We start from the raw sequence: 15709 nt of genomic DNA on the forward strand, positions 1-15709 counted from the left end.
CTGGACCATCTGGTCCCATGCCTGGCCCCTGTCTCCACTCTGCCGGCGATTTACGCCCTCCTGAGGTGTTTTGCCTTTTAAGTTGCGCGTATTGGCCCCCAGATGCAAAGAAGATGTGGAGGGGCCAGTTTTTATTGGTTGCCAAGCAGAGGTCGGGGTTTTGCACACGCTCCGACCCCCCCCCCCCTCGCTCTCCACCTCCTCCTCCACGACCGACGCTCTACGCTCCGACCCCCCTGAGCCACGCCAGCCGAGGTCAAAGAGACACGTTACGTCCCTTTGACCAAGATCTCCACCTCCTCCTCCACGACTAATCTCCACCTCCTCCTCCACGACCGACTCTCCACCTCCTCCTCCACGACCGGCTCTCCACCTCCTCCTCCACGACTCACAGACATCATCTCCACCTCCTCCTCCACGACTGACTCACAGACATCATCTCCACCTCCTGCTCCACGACTGACTCACAGACATCATCTCCACCTCCTCCTCCACAACTGACTCACAGACATGATCTCCACCTCCTCCTCCACGACTCACAGACATCATCTCCACCTCCTCCTCCACGACCGACTCTCGACCTCCTTCTCCATGACTCACAGACATGATCTCCACCTCCTGCTCCACGACCAACTCACAGACATGATCTCCACCTCCTCCTCCACAACCGACTCACAGACATGATCTCCACCTCCTCCTCCATGACCCAATCACAGACATGATTTCCACCTCCTCCTCCACGACCGACTCACAGACATGATCTCCACCTCCTCCTCCACGACCGACTCTCGACCTCCTTCTCCATGACTCACAGACATGATCTCCACCTCCTGCTCCACGACCGACTCACAGACATGATCTCCACCTCCTCCTCCACGACCGACTCACAGACATGATCACCACCTCCTCCTCCATGACCTAATCACAGACATGATCACCACCTCCTGCTCCATGACCTAATCACAGACATGATCTCCACCTCCTCCTCCACGACTAACTCAGAGACGTGACACATACAAACATGTACGGGTGGCTGACGTGACGCTCCATTTTAGTGTTCACGGTGACAAAATATAAATAAAAATGTATAATATTTCAATAAAATACATGTTTTCAAATACAGTGTAATCTTCCAGAACTGATACATCTGCAATCAACCACCTATGCTTGTATGAATATATACATACATGTATACACATATGTATATACATGTATGTATGTATGTGTATATATATGTATATATATATATATGTATGTATGTACGTGTCTATATATTTATATCTTCTGCACGATTACCTACAAAGTCCCAATCATGTGCAAAGATGCATGAAGATAATCTAAAATGCCTTTTTTTCTACTCAAACAAACGCATTTGTTAAGATAATTAAAATAGGTACTCTGTTATTTAGATGTCACGTTCATGTGTTTTTTTTAAATCAGGCGATATCTGCAACTTCAACTTCGCGGGTCTTTTTTTTAGGGGGGGGGTCCTTGACGTGGCATCAATAACAAAGATGGCGGAAACGGTTTAAGCTTCTGAAGGTTTGTCTGGAGATATTTCCGAGTTTGGAATGATTTTATTTAGTCTATAAGCGCAGTATTTGTTGTATGCATTGTTTAGGCTGCGTTGTTTGGAGTATTTTATGTGTGAAGCTGAAAAATGAGCGCGTGGGCCGGTTTTTCTGAAGAGGAGTTACGGAGGATGCAGCAGAAAGGTAACGCTAAAGCTAATGCTAATGTTGAAGCTAGGAGGGATACAGCGCCGGCAGTTGAGTGTAGGAACAAGATTGGGGGTTGTATTAAAACACTGTATTCACGTGTTAAAACACGTACTAAAGACTATATTCGTATGTTAGCCTAGGTGAAAGATTTTGCGAACTCTAGTGTTTATTCTGCGCAACTTCCGGTCGTAGCTGTATCCCTTATAGCAACAGTTTTAATGTTGTTAGCCTTCTAGCAACAACCCTAATGTTGTTAGCCTTCTAACAACAACCCTAATGTTGTTAGCCTTCTAGCAACCCTAATGTTGTTAGCCTTCTAGCAACCCTAATGTTGTTAGCCTTCTAGCAACCCTAATGTTAGCCTTCTAGCAACCCTAATGTTAGCCTTCTAGCAACAACCCTAATGTTAGCCTTCTAACAACCCTAATGTTAGCCTTCTAGCAACAACCCTAATGTTGTTAGCCTTCTAGCAACAACCCTAATGTTGTTAGCCTTCTAGCAACAACCCTAATGTTGTTAGCCTTCTAGCAACAACCCTAATGTTAGCCTTCTAGCAACAACCCTAATGTTAGCCTTCTAGCAACAACCCTAATGTTGTTAGCCTTCTAGCAACAACCCTAATGTTGTTAGCCTTCTAGCAACAACCTTAATGTTAGCCTTCTAGCAATCCTAATGTTAGCCTTCTAGCAACCCTAATGTTAGCCTTCTAGCAACCCTAATGTTAGCCTTCTAGCAACCCTAATGTTGTTAGCCTGCTAACAACAACCCTAATGTTAGCCTTCTAGCAACCCTAATGTTGTTAGCCTTCTAACAACAACCCTAATGTTGTTAGCCTTCTAGCAACCCTAATGTTGTTAGCCTTCTAGCAACCCTAATGTTGTTAGCCTTCTAGCAACCCTAATGTTAGCCTTCTAGCAACAACCCTAATGTTAGCCTTCTAGCAACAACCCTAATGTTGTTAGCCTTCTAGCAACAACCCTAATGTTGTTAGCCTTCTAGCAACAACCCTAATGTTGTTAGCCTTCTAGCAACAACCCTAATGTTGTTAGCCTTCTAGCAACAACCCTAATGATGTTAGCCTTCTAGCAACCCTAATGTTGTTAGCCTTCTAGCAACAACCCTAATGTTGTTAGCCTTCTAGCAACAACCTTAATGTTAGCCTTCTAGCAATCCTAATGTTAGCCTTCTAGCAACCCTAATGTTGTTAGCCTTCTAGCAACAACCCTAATGTTGTTAGCCTTCTAGCAACAACCCTAATGTTGTTAGCCTTCTAGCAACCCTAATGTTAGCCATCTAGCAACCCTAATGTTGTTAGCCTTCTAGCAACAACCCTAATGTTGTTAGCCTTCTAGCAACCCTAATGTTAGCCATCTAGCAACCCTAATGTTGTTAGCCTTCTAGCAACAACCCTAATGTTGTTAGCCTTCTAGCAACAACCCTAATGTTGTTAGCCTTCTAACAACCCTAATGTTAGCCTTATAGCAACAACCCTAATGTTAGCCTTATAGCAACAACCCTAATGTTAGCCTTCTAACAACCCTAATGTTAGCCATCTAGCAACAACCCTAATGTTAGCCTTCTAGCAACAACCCTAATGTTAGCCATCTAGCAACCCTAATGTTAGCCTTCTAGCAACCCTAATGTTAGCCTTCTAGCAACCCTAATGTTAGCCTTCTAGCAACCCTAATGTTGTTAGCCTTCTAGCAACAACCCTAATGTTGTTAGCCTTCTAGCAACAACCCTAATGTTGTTAGCCTTCTAGCAACCCTAATGTTAGCCTTCTAGCAACAACCCTAATGTTGTTAGTCTTCTAGCAACCCTAATGTTGTTAGCCTTCTAGCAACCCTAATATTAGCCTTCTAGCAACCCTAATGTTGTTAGCCTTCTAGCAACAACCCTAATGTTGTTAGTCTTCTAGCAACCCTATTGTTGTTAGCCTTCTAGCAACCCTAATGTTAGCCTTCTAGCAACAACCCTAATGTTGTTAGTCTTCTAGCAACAACCCTAATGTTGTTAGCCTTCTAACAACAACCCTAATGTTGTTAGCCTTCTAACAACAACCCTAATGTTGTTAGCCTTCTAGCAACCCTAATGTTGTTAGCCTTCTAGCAACCCTAATGTTGTTAGCCTTCTAGCAACCCTAATGTTGTTAGCCTTCTAGCAGCAACCCTAATGTTGTTAGCCTTCTAGCAACAACCCTAATGTTGTTAGCCTTCTAGCAACCCTAATGTTGTTAGCCTTCTAGCAACCCTAATGTTGTTAGCCTTCTAGCAACCCTAATGTTAGCCTTCTAGCAACAACCCTAATGTTAGCCTTCTAGCAACAACCCTAATGTTAGCCTTCTAGCAACAACCCTAATGTTGTTAGCCTTCTAGCAACAACCCTAATGTTGTTAGCCTTCTAACAACAACCCTTATGTTAGCCTTCTAGATACAACCCTAATGTTAGCCTTCTAGCAACAACACTAATGTTGTTAGCCTTCTAGCAACAACCCTAATGTTAGCCTTCTAGCAACAACCCTAATGTTGTTAGCCTTCTAGCAACCCTAATGTTGTTAGCCTTCTAGCAACAACCCTAATGTTGTTAGCCTTCTAGCAACAACCCTAATGTTAGCCTTCTAGCAACCCTAATGTTAGCCTTCTAGCAACAACACTAATGTTGTTAGCCTTCTAGCAACAACCCTAATGTTGTTAGCCTTCTAGCAACAACCCTAATGTTAGCCATCTAGCAACAACCTTTATGATAGCCGGACAAGTTAGCTTCTGACTTCAGCTTGATTTTAACATTTATTCTGATCATTTTACGTATAAATGTGTGTACAGACTCCGCTGGTTCCGCAGCGGCAGCCCGCGGACGGAAACCGGTTCCAGCCACCCGGAGTCGGCAGCAGATCCAACGGGAGAAGGCTCTTCAGTTAGCGGCTCAGAAGAACGCTGGAGCCGCGTCTCTCTGCCTCCCGCCGGGGCAACAACTCACCAAACCGCCGCCGCCGCCGGAGGACGAGCCGAAGCCCGCGGCTCCTCCGGCAGAAGCTCCGGCTGTCAAACAGGAGGAGCAGCGGAGACCCACCGGCATGAAGCCGGCTCCGGAGAAGGAAACCCCGGTCGTCAAAGAGCTGGAGAAACAAGAGGTGGCACTGTTAGTATGGTTTTTATGTATCACATGTTAATCAAACTGTCTTTTAAAGTACATATATGTGTTGGTTTGGAAACACAAACGGCGGTTAGTTGTCGGGTTGGTGCCCCAGAACACACCAAACCGACGGTTGGTCGTGGGGTTGGTGCCCCAGAACGCACCAAACCGACGGTTGGTCGTGGGGTTGGTGCCCCAGAACGCACCAAACCAACGGTTGGTCGTGGGGTTGGTGCCTCAGAACACACCAAACCAACAGTTGGTCGTGGGGTTGGTGCCCCAGAACACACCAAACCAACGGGTGGTCGTGGGGTTGGTGCCCCAGAACACACCAAACCGAGGGTTGGTGCCTCAGACCACACCAAACCGAGGGTTGGTGCCCCAGAACACACCAAATCAACGTGTGGTCGTGGGGTTGGTGCTCCAGAACACACCAAACCAACGGGTGGTCGTGGGGTTGGTGTCCCAGAACACACCAAACCAACGGGTGGTCGTGGGGTTGGTGCCCCAGAACACACCAAACCGAGGGTTGGTGCCTCAGACCACACCAAACCGAGGGTTGGTGCCTCAGAACACACCAAACCGACAGTTGGTCGTCGGGTTGGTGCCCTAGAACACACCAAACCGACAGTTGGTCGTGGGGTTGGTGCCCCAGAACACACCAAACCAACGGTTGGTCGTGGGGTTGGTAACTCCAAACACACCAAACCGACGGCTGGTCGTGGGGTTGGTGCCTCAGAACACACCAAACCAACGGTTGGTCGTGGGGTTGGTGCCTCAGAACACACCAAACCGACGGTTGGTCGTGGGGTTGGTGCCCCAGAACACACCAAACCAACGGGTGGTCGTGGGGTTGGTGCCCCAGAACACACCAAACCAACGGGTGATCGTGGGGTTGGTGCCCCAGAACACACCAAACCAACGGTTGGTCGTGGGGTTGGTGCCCCAGAACACACCAAACCGAGGGTTGGTGCCTCAGACCACACCAAACCGAGGGTTGGTGCCTCAGAACACACCAAACCGACAGTTGGTCGTCGGGTTGGTGCCCTAGAACACACCAAACCGACGGTTGGTCGTGGGGTTGGTGCCCCAGAACACACCAAACCAACGGTTGGTCGTGGGGTTGGTGCCCCAGAACACACCAAACCGACGGTTGGTCGTGGGGTTGGTAACTCCAAACGCACCAAACCGACGGTTGGTCGTGGGGTTGGTGCCTCAGAACACACCAAACCAACGGTTGGTTGTCGGGTTGGTGCCTCAGAACAAGCCAAACCGACGCAGACTGAGTAAATGTTCTATGCGTGCGCGAGACGTATGACATCTCCATAACAGCAGACGGCGGTAATCTGTACTGTCACCATAGACTGTGGTGTCACTGCCCAATGGGAGGAGAGGGCAGATTTGAGTCGCGCATGCGTCTCTTTGCGACAAGTTAGCATATAAGATGCTAACGAGAGACTTCTGTAGCTAATGTCAATACAGTAAAAATTGACTTACTTAACAGTATAAATGGACATAATTAACAAAGTCGGTTCACTGCTGGATAACGACATTTCTAGCTACTGGGGGGGGCAATAGGCAGGCTGGGGGAACTCATATTCGTGTTAAAAAAACAACAACCTCAAAGTGACATTGGACCTTTAACTTAGCTCAGTTAGCTTAGCATTGATCCCCTATGGGGAAATTACAATTTTACACTCTGTTGTTACACACTACACACAGGTCTGAAAATACACACACACACACGCTCAGGTATTCACACAAAATATCCTGCAGTGTTTTTCACAATCTGAATTTTTAAATTTTTAAATTTACTTCAGCAGTAAAAAACTTAAACTGACATTTATTCATGTACCTGAACATCTCAGACAAGAATTTGTAGAAAATACGATCATACATTTAAAAAAAAAATCAAATTTTTCAGTAGCAACTACGTAACCAGAGGAAGAAAAAATACATGTTTCTATCTTCTGGCCTGAAAGAGATTTGTTACAAATTAGAAAAGTTATTGTTTTCCTTTTGCTTTCTGTCCTTAATTTGTCTCGTTGTGTGATCACAGACGGGAACAGACGCGTCTGGAGCTCCTGCAGCAAGAGCAGAAGACGATGGAAGAGAAGAACAAGCGAAAGAAAGCTCTGCTGACGAAGACCATCGCCGAGAAGTAAGTATGGCTGTGTGTGTCCTGTAGGGAGCAATGTGTTGTCATGGTTACTTGTCTTCTCGTTAGTCATTTTCTCGTAAGTTGTCTTCTCGTCAGTTGTCTTCTCGTCAGTTGTTTTCTCGTTAGTTGTCTTCTCGTTAGTTGTCTTCTCGTCGGTTGTCTTCTCGTCGGTTGTCTTCTCGTCGGTTGTCTTCTCGTCGGTTGTCTTCTCGTCGGTTGTCTTCTCGTCGGTTGTCTTCTTGTCTGTTGTCTTCTTGTCTGTTGTCTTCTCGTCTGTTGTCTTCTCGTCTGTTGTTTTGTTGTCTTCTTGTCTGTGGTCTTCTCGTTAGTTGTTTTCTCGTTAGTTGTCTTCTCGTTAGTTGTCTTCTTGTCGGTTGTCTTCTTGTCGGTTGTCTTCTCGTCGGTTGTCTTCTTGTCTGTTGTCTTCTTGTCTGTTGTCTTCTCGTCTGTTGTCTTCTCGTCTGTTGTTTTGTTGTCTTCTTGTCTGTGGTCTTCTCGTTAGTTGTTTTCTCGTTGTCTTCTCGTTAGTTGTCTTCTCGTTAGTTGTCTTCTTGTCTGTGGTCTTCTCGTTAGTTGTTTTCTCGTTAGTTGTCTTCTCGTTAGTTGTCTTCTCGTTAGTTTTCTTCTCGTTAGTTGTCTTCTCGTCTGTTGTCTTCTTGTCTGTTGTCTTCTCGTCTGTTGTTTTGTCGTCTTCTCGTCGGTCGTCTTCTCGTCGGTCGTCTTCTCGTCGGTCGTCTTCTCGTCGGTCGTCTTCTCGTCGGTCGTCTTCTCGTCGGTCGTCTTCTCGTCGGTCGTCTTCTCGTCGGTTGTCTTCTCGTCAGTTGTCTTTCTGTCGGTTGTCTTCACATCAGTTGTCTTCTCGTCAGCCGTCTTCTCGTCAGCCGTCTTCTCGTCAGCCGTCTTCTCGTCGGTTGTGTTTCTGTCAGTTGTCTTCACGTTAGTTGTCTTCTCGTCGGTTGTCTTCTCGTCAGTTGTCTTCCCGTTAGTTGTCTTCTCGTCAGTTGTCTACTTGTTAGTTGTCTTCTCGTCGGTTGTCTTTCTGTCAGTTGTCTTCTCGTCAGTCGTCTTCTCATCGGTTGTCTTCTCGTCGGTTGTCTTCTCGTCGGTTGTCTTCTCGTCAGTTGTCTTTCTGTCGGTTGTCTTTCTGTCGGTTGTCTTCACATCAGTTGTCTTCTCGTTAGTTGTCTTCTCGTCAATCGTCTTCTCGTCGGTTGTCTTTCTGTCAGTTGTCTTCACGTCAGTTGTCTTCTCGTCGGTTGTCTTCTCGTCGGTTGTCTTCTCGTCGGTTGTCTTCTCGTCAGTTGTCTTCTCGTTAGTTGTCTTCTCGTCGGTTGTCTTTCTGTCGGTTGTCTTTCTGTCAGTTGTCTTCCCGGCAGTTGTCTTCTCGTCGATTGTCTTCCCGTCAGTTGTCTTCTCGTCGGTTGTCTTCTCGTCGGTTGTCTTTCTGTCAGTTGTCTTCCCGGCAGTTGTCTTCTCGTCGATTGTCTTCCCGTCAGTTGTCTTCTCGTCGGTTGTCTTCCCGTCAGTTGTCTTCTTGTCAGTTGTCTTCTCTTCAACTATAAAACTTTTTGTTTTTCTGGGTCAAAATTAGTTATTTTTCAACACTTTTCCTGACTGTTTTGACCCTTTTTTCGATGTTTTTGTCGTTTTATTTGCAATTTTTTAAGCTTTTTGGGGGGGGGGAATAGTAACATTCTTTTAACATTTTTTTTTTTTAAATGCTATGAAACTGATAATTTATTTAACTTGTGAAGAGCGTTGTGTGGAACCATCCACGTTGTGTTCGTCGACAATTCCTTTGAAAGAAACCCAAATTTCTGATAAACTTTGTAAAATGGGTCAAATTTGACCCGAGGACAACGGGAGGGTTAACACCAAAAGACGAAATGTTCCTTATTTTGTAATGTTTTTATCGTCCACAGGTCCAAACAGACGCAGGCGGAGGCTGTGAAGCTGAAGAGGATCCAGAAGGAGCTCCAGGCCCTCGATGACATGGTGTCCAGTGATATCGGCATCCTGAGAGCCAAGATCGAACAAGCCAGCTGGGAGTACTCCGCTGCCAGGTAGAGGGACTACACCAGAAAATAAGGAACTACATTTCACGACTTTGCATAATCAATGTTGAAATCTTAACACGATTACTTGTTGACTTTTGAAGAAAAAATGTCAACTTAAGAAACAGGGAAACAGTTAAAAGTCCTTGAAATGCTGCTTTTATATAGACCCTAGTGGTCCCTAATACTGTATCTGAAGTCTCTTTTATATAGACCTTAGTGGTCCCCTAATACTGTATCTGAAGTCTCTTTATAAAGACCTTAGTGGTCCCTAATACTGTATCTGAAGTCTCTTTTATATAGACCTTAGTGGTCCCCTAATACTGGATCTGAAGTCTCTTTTATATAGACCTTAGTGGTCCCTAATACTGTATCCAAAGTCTCTTTATATAGGCACTAACAGGGACGTTGTAGAGCGTCCTCTGGTGGTCAGACTATGCAACACCATCACTAACAGGGACGTTGTAGAGCGTCCTCTGGTGGACAGACTATGCAACGCCATCACTAACAAATTTTTTTCAAAATCGGACATTAGAAATCCCGATACCGATATATCGGGAAATGCCAAATATCGGCCGATAATATCGGTCGGGCCGATGAGGAAACCTTAACAAAATTTTACTTTTGGACTTCCTGTCGGAGGGCTACACTAAACCAAACCCATCCAAGAACGAGAGTAAACATTTGCCAAATGTTGATTTTTGTTCTTCCCATCCCCGACGTATCGGGAAATGCCTGATATCGGCCGATACTATCGGCCTGTCGATATATCGGTCGGGCTGTAGTATAACGGCTGTAAATATTTCTATATCATCCTTCCTGCCAACGCTGATCCAGTAAAGCTGTGTTTTGACTTTGTGATTTCCCCCGAGTTTTTGTTGCAGAGGACCTGACCTTCACACTCTCATTTCCCTGGATGCTCTTATGATTATGTTGATATAATGTTTGTTGTGATTATGTTGATATAATGTTTGTTGTGATTATGTTGATATATAATCAACTGTTTTTGAGAGTTCGCCGAGCTACAACATTACACTCCCCGAGGTGAAATGTTTGACGTGTGTTTAGTTTTCAAAACCGCACGACGAGGTCTGGTCTTCACAACTCAAACCAACTCGGACACTGTGGGAACGACCCGTTTCTGCCAATAACAAATCCAGATTTTACACAGATACCAAACATTTAACACATTTTTTAAATGTCGGAACACGATTGTGATTCTGATTGGACGTTAGTCACGGTTCCATTGACGTATTGTGATGCGCATTTTGAAGTGTCTCATTAGAAACTGTTGATGGAATCGGCAAAATTCTGGAAAAATGTCCTCAAATCCATTCATACGCTCGCTTGAGCATTCTGGGCGTGCTGGTCTTACAGGGAGGTGTGTTCAGGTGCATTCTGGGCGTGCTGGTCTTACAGGGAGGTGTGTTCAGGTGCATTCTGGGCGTGCTGGTCTTACAGGGAGGTGTGTTCAGGTGCATTCCGGGCGTGCTGGTCTTACAGGGAGGTGTGTTCAGGTGCATTCTGGGCGTGCTGGTCTTACAGGGAGGTGTGTTCAGGTGCATTCTGGGCGTGCTGGTCTTACAGGGAGGTGTGTTCAGGTGCATTCTGGGCGTGCTGGTCTTACAGGGAGGTGTGTTCAGGTGCATTTTGTGCGTGCTGGTCTTACAGGGAGGTGTGTTCAGGTGCATTCTGGGAGTAAAGCTATCTTGAGGCAGCAGGAAGTGAACGCACCATTGACCAACAAAAACGTCTAAAGTCAATAACGCAGCATGTCATTATTTTAACAGCACATTAATAACAATTTGACTAGGTTCGTGCACAGCGAGCACACACTATGCTTGTTACACACACAGGGACACACACTATGCTTGTTACACACACAGGGACACACACACACTATGCTTGTTACACACACAGGGACACACACTATGCTTGTTACACACACAAGGACACACACTATGCTTGTTACACACACAGGGACACACACTATGCTTGTTACACACACTATGCTTGTTACACACAGGGACACACACTATGCTTGTTACACACACAGGGACACACACTATGCTTGTTACACACACAGGGACACACACTATGCTTGTTACACACACAGGGACACACACTATGCTTGTTACACACACAGGGACACACACTATGCTTGTTACACACACAGGGACGCACACACACTATGCTTGTTACACACACAAGGACACACACTATGCTTGTTACACACAGGGACACACACTATGCTTGTTACACACACAGGGACACACACTATGCTTGTTACACACACAGGGACACACACTATGCTTGTTACACACACAAGGACACACACTATGCTTGTTACACACACAAGGACACACACTATGCTTGTTACACACACAAGGACACACACTATGCTTGTTACACACACAGGGACACACACTATGCTTGTTACACACACAAGGACACACACTATGCTTGTTACACACACAGGGACACACACTATGCTTGTTACACACACTATGCTTGTTACACACACAGGGACACACACTATGCTTGTTACACACACAGGGACACACACTATGCTTGTTACACACACAGGGACACACACTATGCTTGTTACACACACAAGGACACACACTATGCTTGTTACACACACAGGGACACACACTATGCTTGTTACACACACAGGGACACACACTATGCTTGTTACACACACAGGGACACACAGCAGCAGCACACACATGCAAAAATATTACATATAAAAATATGACAGTGCAAATCCTCCATAACAGCAACGCACCAAGGTCCAAACGCATGGCTGTTAGAGGGAATGGGAGAGGACCTCTGATTGGCTGTTAGAGGGAATGGGAGAGGACCTCTGATTGGCTGTTAGAGGGAATGGGAGAGGACCTCTGATTGGCTGTTAGAGGGAATGGGAGAGGACCTCTGATTGGCTGTTAGAGGGAATGGGAGAGGACCTCTGATTGGCTGTTAGAGGGAATGGGAGAGGACCTCTGATTGGCTGTTAAAGGGATTGGGAGAGGACCTCTGATTGGCTGTTGAAGGGAATGGGAGAGGACCTCTGATTGGCTGTTAAAGGGAATGGGAGGGGACCTAAACGCACCTGCTCCAGACGCTTAATGCAGTGTGCTCGGATCGTTAAAATAGGACAAGGTCAAGATATAAAATAAACCATATTTCAGCGTTTTTGGTCGTATTTAATGACACTTTTGTCCCTTTTTTTTCAGATTTCTTAACGGGTTTCTTTGTATTTTTTTCCCATGTTTTTAAGCCTTTTTTTTTTTGTTGACATTTTCGTCTGTCATTTTTAGTTTCTGTTTAAAACCCTCGTCCCCGATTGTGTTCCCTCAGGAAGCGCTACGAGAAGGCGGAGGCAGAGTACGTGACGTCCAAGCTGGACCTGCACAAGAAGACGGAGGCGAAGGAGCAGCTGACGGAGCACCTGTGCGCCATCATCCAGCAGAACGAGCTGCGCAAAGCCCTCAAGCTGGAGGAGCTGATGCAGCAGCTGCAGCTCCACGCCACCACCACCACCACCGAAGAAGAGAGGGGCGGCGGTGCCGAGACGCGGAGAACCGGCCCGGCGGAGGGTGGTGGTGGTGGTGGGGGGACGGAGCGATCGGCCAACGACTGTAGACCCACAGAGGAGGAGATGAAGGGCGGGGGCGTCCTGCGGGAGGACCTCCACCCGAGGACCGAACCACCGAAGACTGAAGAGAACTACAAAATTGTAGAAAATGGAGTCCAGAGTGAAATCGCGGCCTCCTGATGCTCAGAAAACCAGATTTGAGGATCTGAACATGATCTATGTCACTCATGTCGTACTCTGGGTCCTTATGAACGCTAACGCTAACGCTAATGTTTCCGCTAATGCTGTTGGCTAGGTGAAGCGGTAGCATCCAGGGCTAGGTGTCCAACATCTATACTTTTCTTAGTTTTTTTTGGGGGGGGGGGGGGGGGAGAAACCAAGATACTCTCTCACACAACTAGGGTGTTTAGGAGTAAACTGCCTGGGTTCTCAGGGAGGGGGTGCACAGAGGAGGCAGGAACTTATGAATGGCGTTTGAGTCCTGCGTCGCGTGTCAGGGTTAGGGCCCTGGGGGGTACCGGTTCCTTCACGATACCGGTTCGGTACCAATACCGTGACTTATATACCGCTTCCTCCGTCGCGATACCGCTTCCTCCTTCGTGAGGCCGGTTCCTTCGCGATACAGGTTCCCTCACGATACCGGTTCGGCACCAATATCGTGACTTCGACACCGGTTCCTTTGCGACACCGGTTCCTTCGCGACACCGGTTCCTTCGCGACACCGGTACCTTCGCAACGCCGGTTCCTTCACGATACCGGTTCCTTCACGGCCCTAGTTCCTTCGCGACACCGGTTCCTTTGGTTCCTCTGCGACACTGGTTCCTTCGGTTCCTTTGCGACACTGGTTCCTTCGCGACACCAGTTCCTTTGGTTCCTTCGCGACACCGTTTCTTTGCGACACCGGTTTCTTTGCGACACCGGTTTCTTTGCGACACCGGTTTCTTTGCGACACCGTTCCTTTGCGACACCGGTTCCTTTGCGACACCGGTTCCTTTGCGACACCGGTTCCTTCGCGACACCGGTTCCTTTGCGACACCGGTTCCTTTGGTTCCTTTGCGACACTGGTTCCTTCACGACACCGGTTCCTTTGGTTCCTTTGCGACACCGGTTCCTTTGGTTCCTTTGCGACACTGGTTCCTTCACGACACCGGTTCCTTTGGTTCCTTTGCGACACCGGTTCCTTTGCGACACCGGTTCCTTCGCGACACCGGTTTCCTTGGGTTCCTTTGCGACACTGGTTCCTTCGCGACACCGGTTCCTTTGGTTCCTTTGCGACACCGGTTCCTTTGCGACACCGGTTCCTTTGCGACACCGGTTCCTTTGCGACACCGGTTCCTTTGCGACACCGGTTCCTTCGCAACACCGGTTCCTTTGGTTCCTTTGCGACACTGGTTCCTTCACGACACCGGTTCCTTTGGTTCCTTCGCGACACCGGTTCCTTTGCGACACCGGTTCCTTCGCGACACCGGTTCCTTTGCGACACCGGTACCTTCGCGACACAGGTTCCTTCGCGACACCGGTTCCTTCGCGACACCGGTTCCTTCGCGACACCGGTTCCTTCGCGACACCGGTTCCTTCGCAACGCCGGTTCCTTCGCGATACCGGTTCCTTCGCGATACTCTCTCCCATCCCAATGGAGTGAGTGCATGTTAACAGCAACCGGGACTCGTCTTTTTATACAAACGTGGTTTTTTTTGGTGGTGGTGAGCACGAATTTTAAACTAATGCTTAAACCCGTTGTTCTTTTCCTGAACCCAACCGTCCCGCTGTGTCCCGCGTCCCCCAGAAACCGCCGCCATCTCCCGCGCGTGGCGTTACATTTCCCCGTCCCCCAGAGACCGCGTGTCCCCCTCCCTGATGTGAGTCGCGCACGCTCAGATTTAAACGGTCTACAACATAAGTGTCATACTGAAATCCATGAAATAAAAAAACTTTTCTCATCACAAACAATACACTTAAAAAACACAAAGACGAAGGAAATCTTTTCAGAAACGTTGTAGCTAGCTATGATTGTTCGGTCGCTAACGTTAGCTCAAAACACCATTCCACTGACAGCCTTTGTTGTGTTTGATGCTAACTCGTAGCTAAGCTAGCAGTGAACCAACTTGGTTAAGTAGCTCCATTTTTTTACTGTGTTGACGTTACAGTAGTCTCTAGTTAGCATCTTGTATGCTACTTGTTGCAAAGTGATGCTACGCGACTCAAATCTGCACGCGACTCACATCGTGTCCCGGCGCCTGGAAAAAAAATCAAGATGGACGTGTCCATGTACACGAATCAATAGATTTAAAAAACGCGACCATTTTACGAACTACCGTGAGACCGGGTTGCATCCTCAGTCGGTCGCCGTTTTTAACCTGTGTGCTTCCAAAAATCTCATCTTCCAAATGTGCGGTTCAACATCCCGTGTGAGTTCTCCCTCCGAGCGCAGGTTGTATTCCAGCGAGGGCTGTTTTTGGGCTCTTTGTGGCAAAACGGTGAACGATGGGTGCTGTCTACTTCCTGGAACGTCCTCTTGTTTCTGCAGATGGAAGGAGGCGGCAGCAGCAGCAATCCGTGTCCATCCCAAAAACATAAACCCTTCCTGGTCCTGGGTTTTGTAGATGGACACGTTAGCCCGGCGCTAACCAGCTGATTCTGGTCCTGGTCTTGTCCGTTCAGCGGGGGAGCAGTGGCCCCCCCCCCCCGAAGGGTAAGACCTGAACATGAGGAGGATTTCAGCTGCACAATGGTCCAAAATAACACATGAGAATCTGATGAACCTTATATATGTATTTGTGTGTATATATATGAATATGTGGGTATGTTCTGGTGCAAGATGACTGAAAGTTATTTAAAAAAAATGGCATATTTAGGTTTACACTACAGTATATTTAACTGAAATAAACTCTAAAAGAGTCGTATGTATGTTGTCTTTCATGTTAACCACTGTAGGTCGGAGGCAGCGTTGGGTAGAGTATCCAAAAATTGTACTCAAGTAAAAGTACTGTTACTTCAGCATAATTTGACTCGAGTGAAAGTAAAAGTAGTCGTCCAAATAATT

The 15709-nt window shown here is 47.1% G+C and overlaps 1 protein-coding gene across 1 annotated transcript; it reads left to right on the forward strand.

Moving 5' to 3' along the window:
* Positions 1-1490: 1490 nt before the first annotated feature.
* gorab (golgin, rab6-interacting) lies at positions 1491-13014 on the forward strand. Its single transcript, XM_032508974.1, has 5 exons — positions 1491-1715; positions 4544-4859; positions 6913-7014; positions 8937-9077; positions 12429-13014. Exons 1-5 carry the CDS (start codon positions 1661-1663, stop codon positions 12844-12846), a joined length of 1032 nt encoding a protein of 343 aa, XP_032364865.1. The 5' UTR covers positions 1491-1660; the 3' UTR covers positions 12847-13014.
* Positions 13015-15709: the final 2695 nt, after the last annotated feature.

This window comes from Etheostoma spectabile, unplaced genomic scaffold (genome assembly GCF_008692095.1).
Source record: "Etheostoma spectabile isolate EspeVRDwgs_2016 unplaced genomic scaffold, UIUC_Espe_1.0 scaffold00010215, whole genome shotgun sequence".
Lineage (NCBI taxonomy): Eukaryota > Metazoa > Chordata > Actinopteri > Perciformes > Percidae > Etheostoma > Etheostoma spectabile.

What these genes read in the sequence shown, in the direction of transcription:
- gorab (XM_032508974.1), top strand. Translation starts at nt 1,661, where the DNA reads ATGAGCGCGTGGGCCGGTTTTTCTGAAGAGGAGTTACGGAGGATGCAG. An exon ending in ACGAAGACCATCGCCGAGAA is followed by an intron (nt 7,015 to 8,936) that starts GTAAGTATGGCT and finishes TATCGTCCACAG; the next exon opens with GTCCAAACAGACGCAGGCGG. An exon ending in TGGGAGTACTCCGCTGCCAG is followed by an intron (nt 9,078 to 12,428) that starts GTAGAGGGACTA and finishes GTGTTCCCTCAG; the next exon opens with GAAGCGCTACGAGAAGGCGG.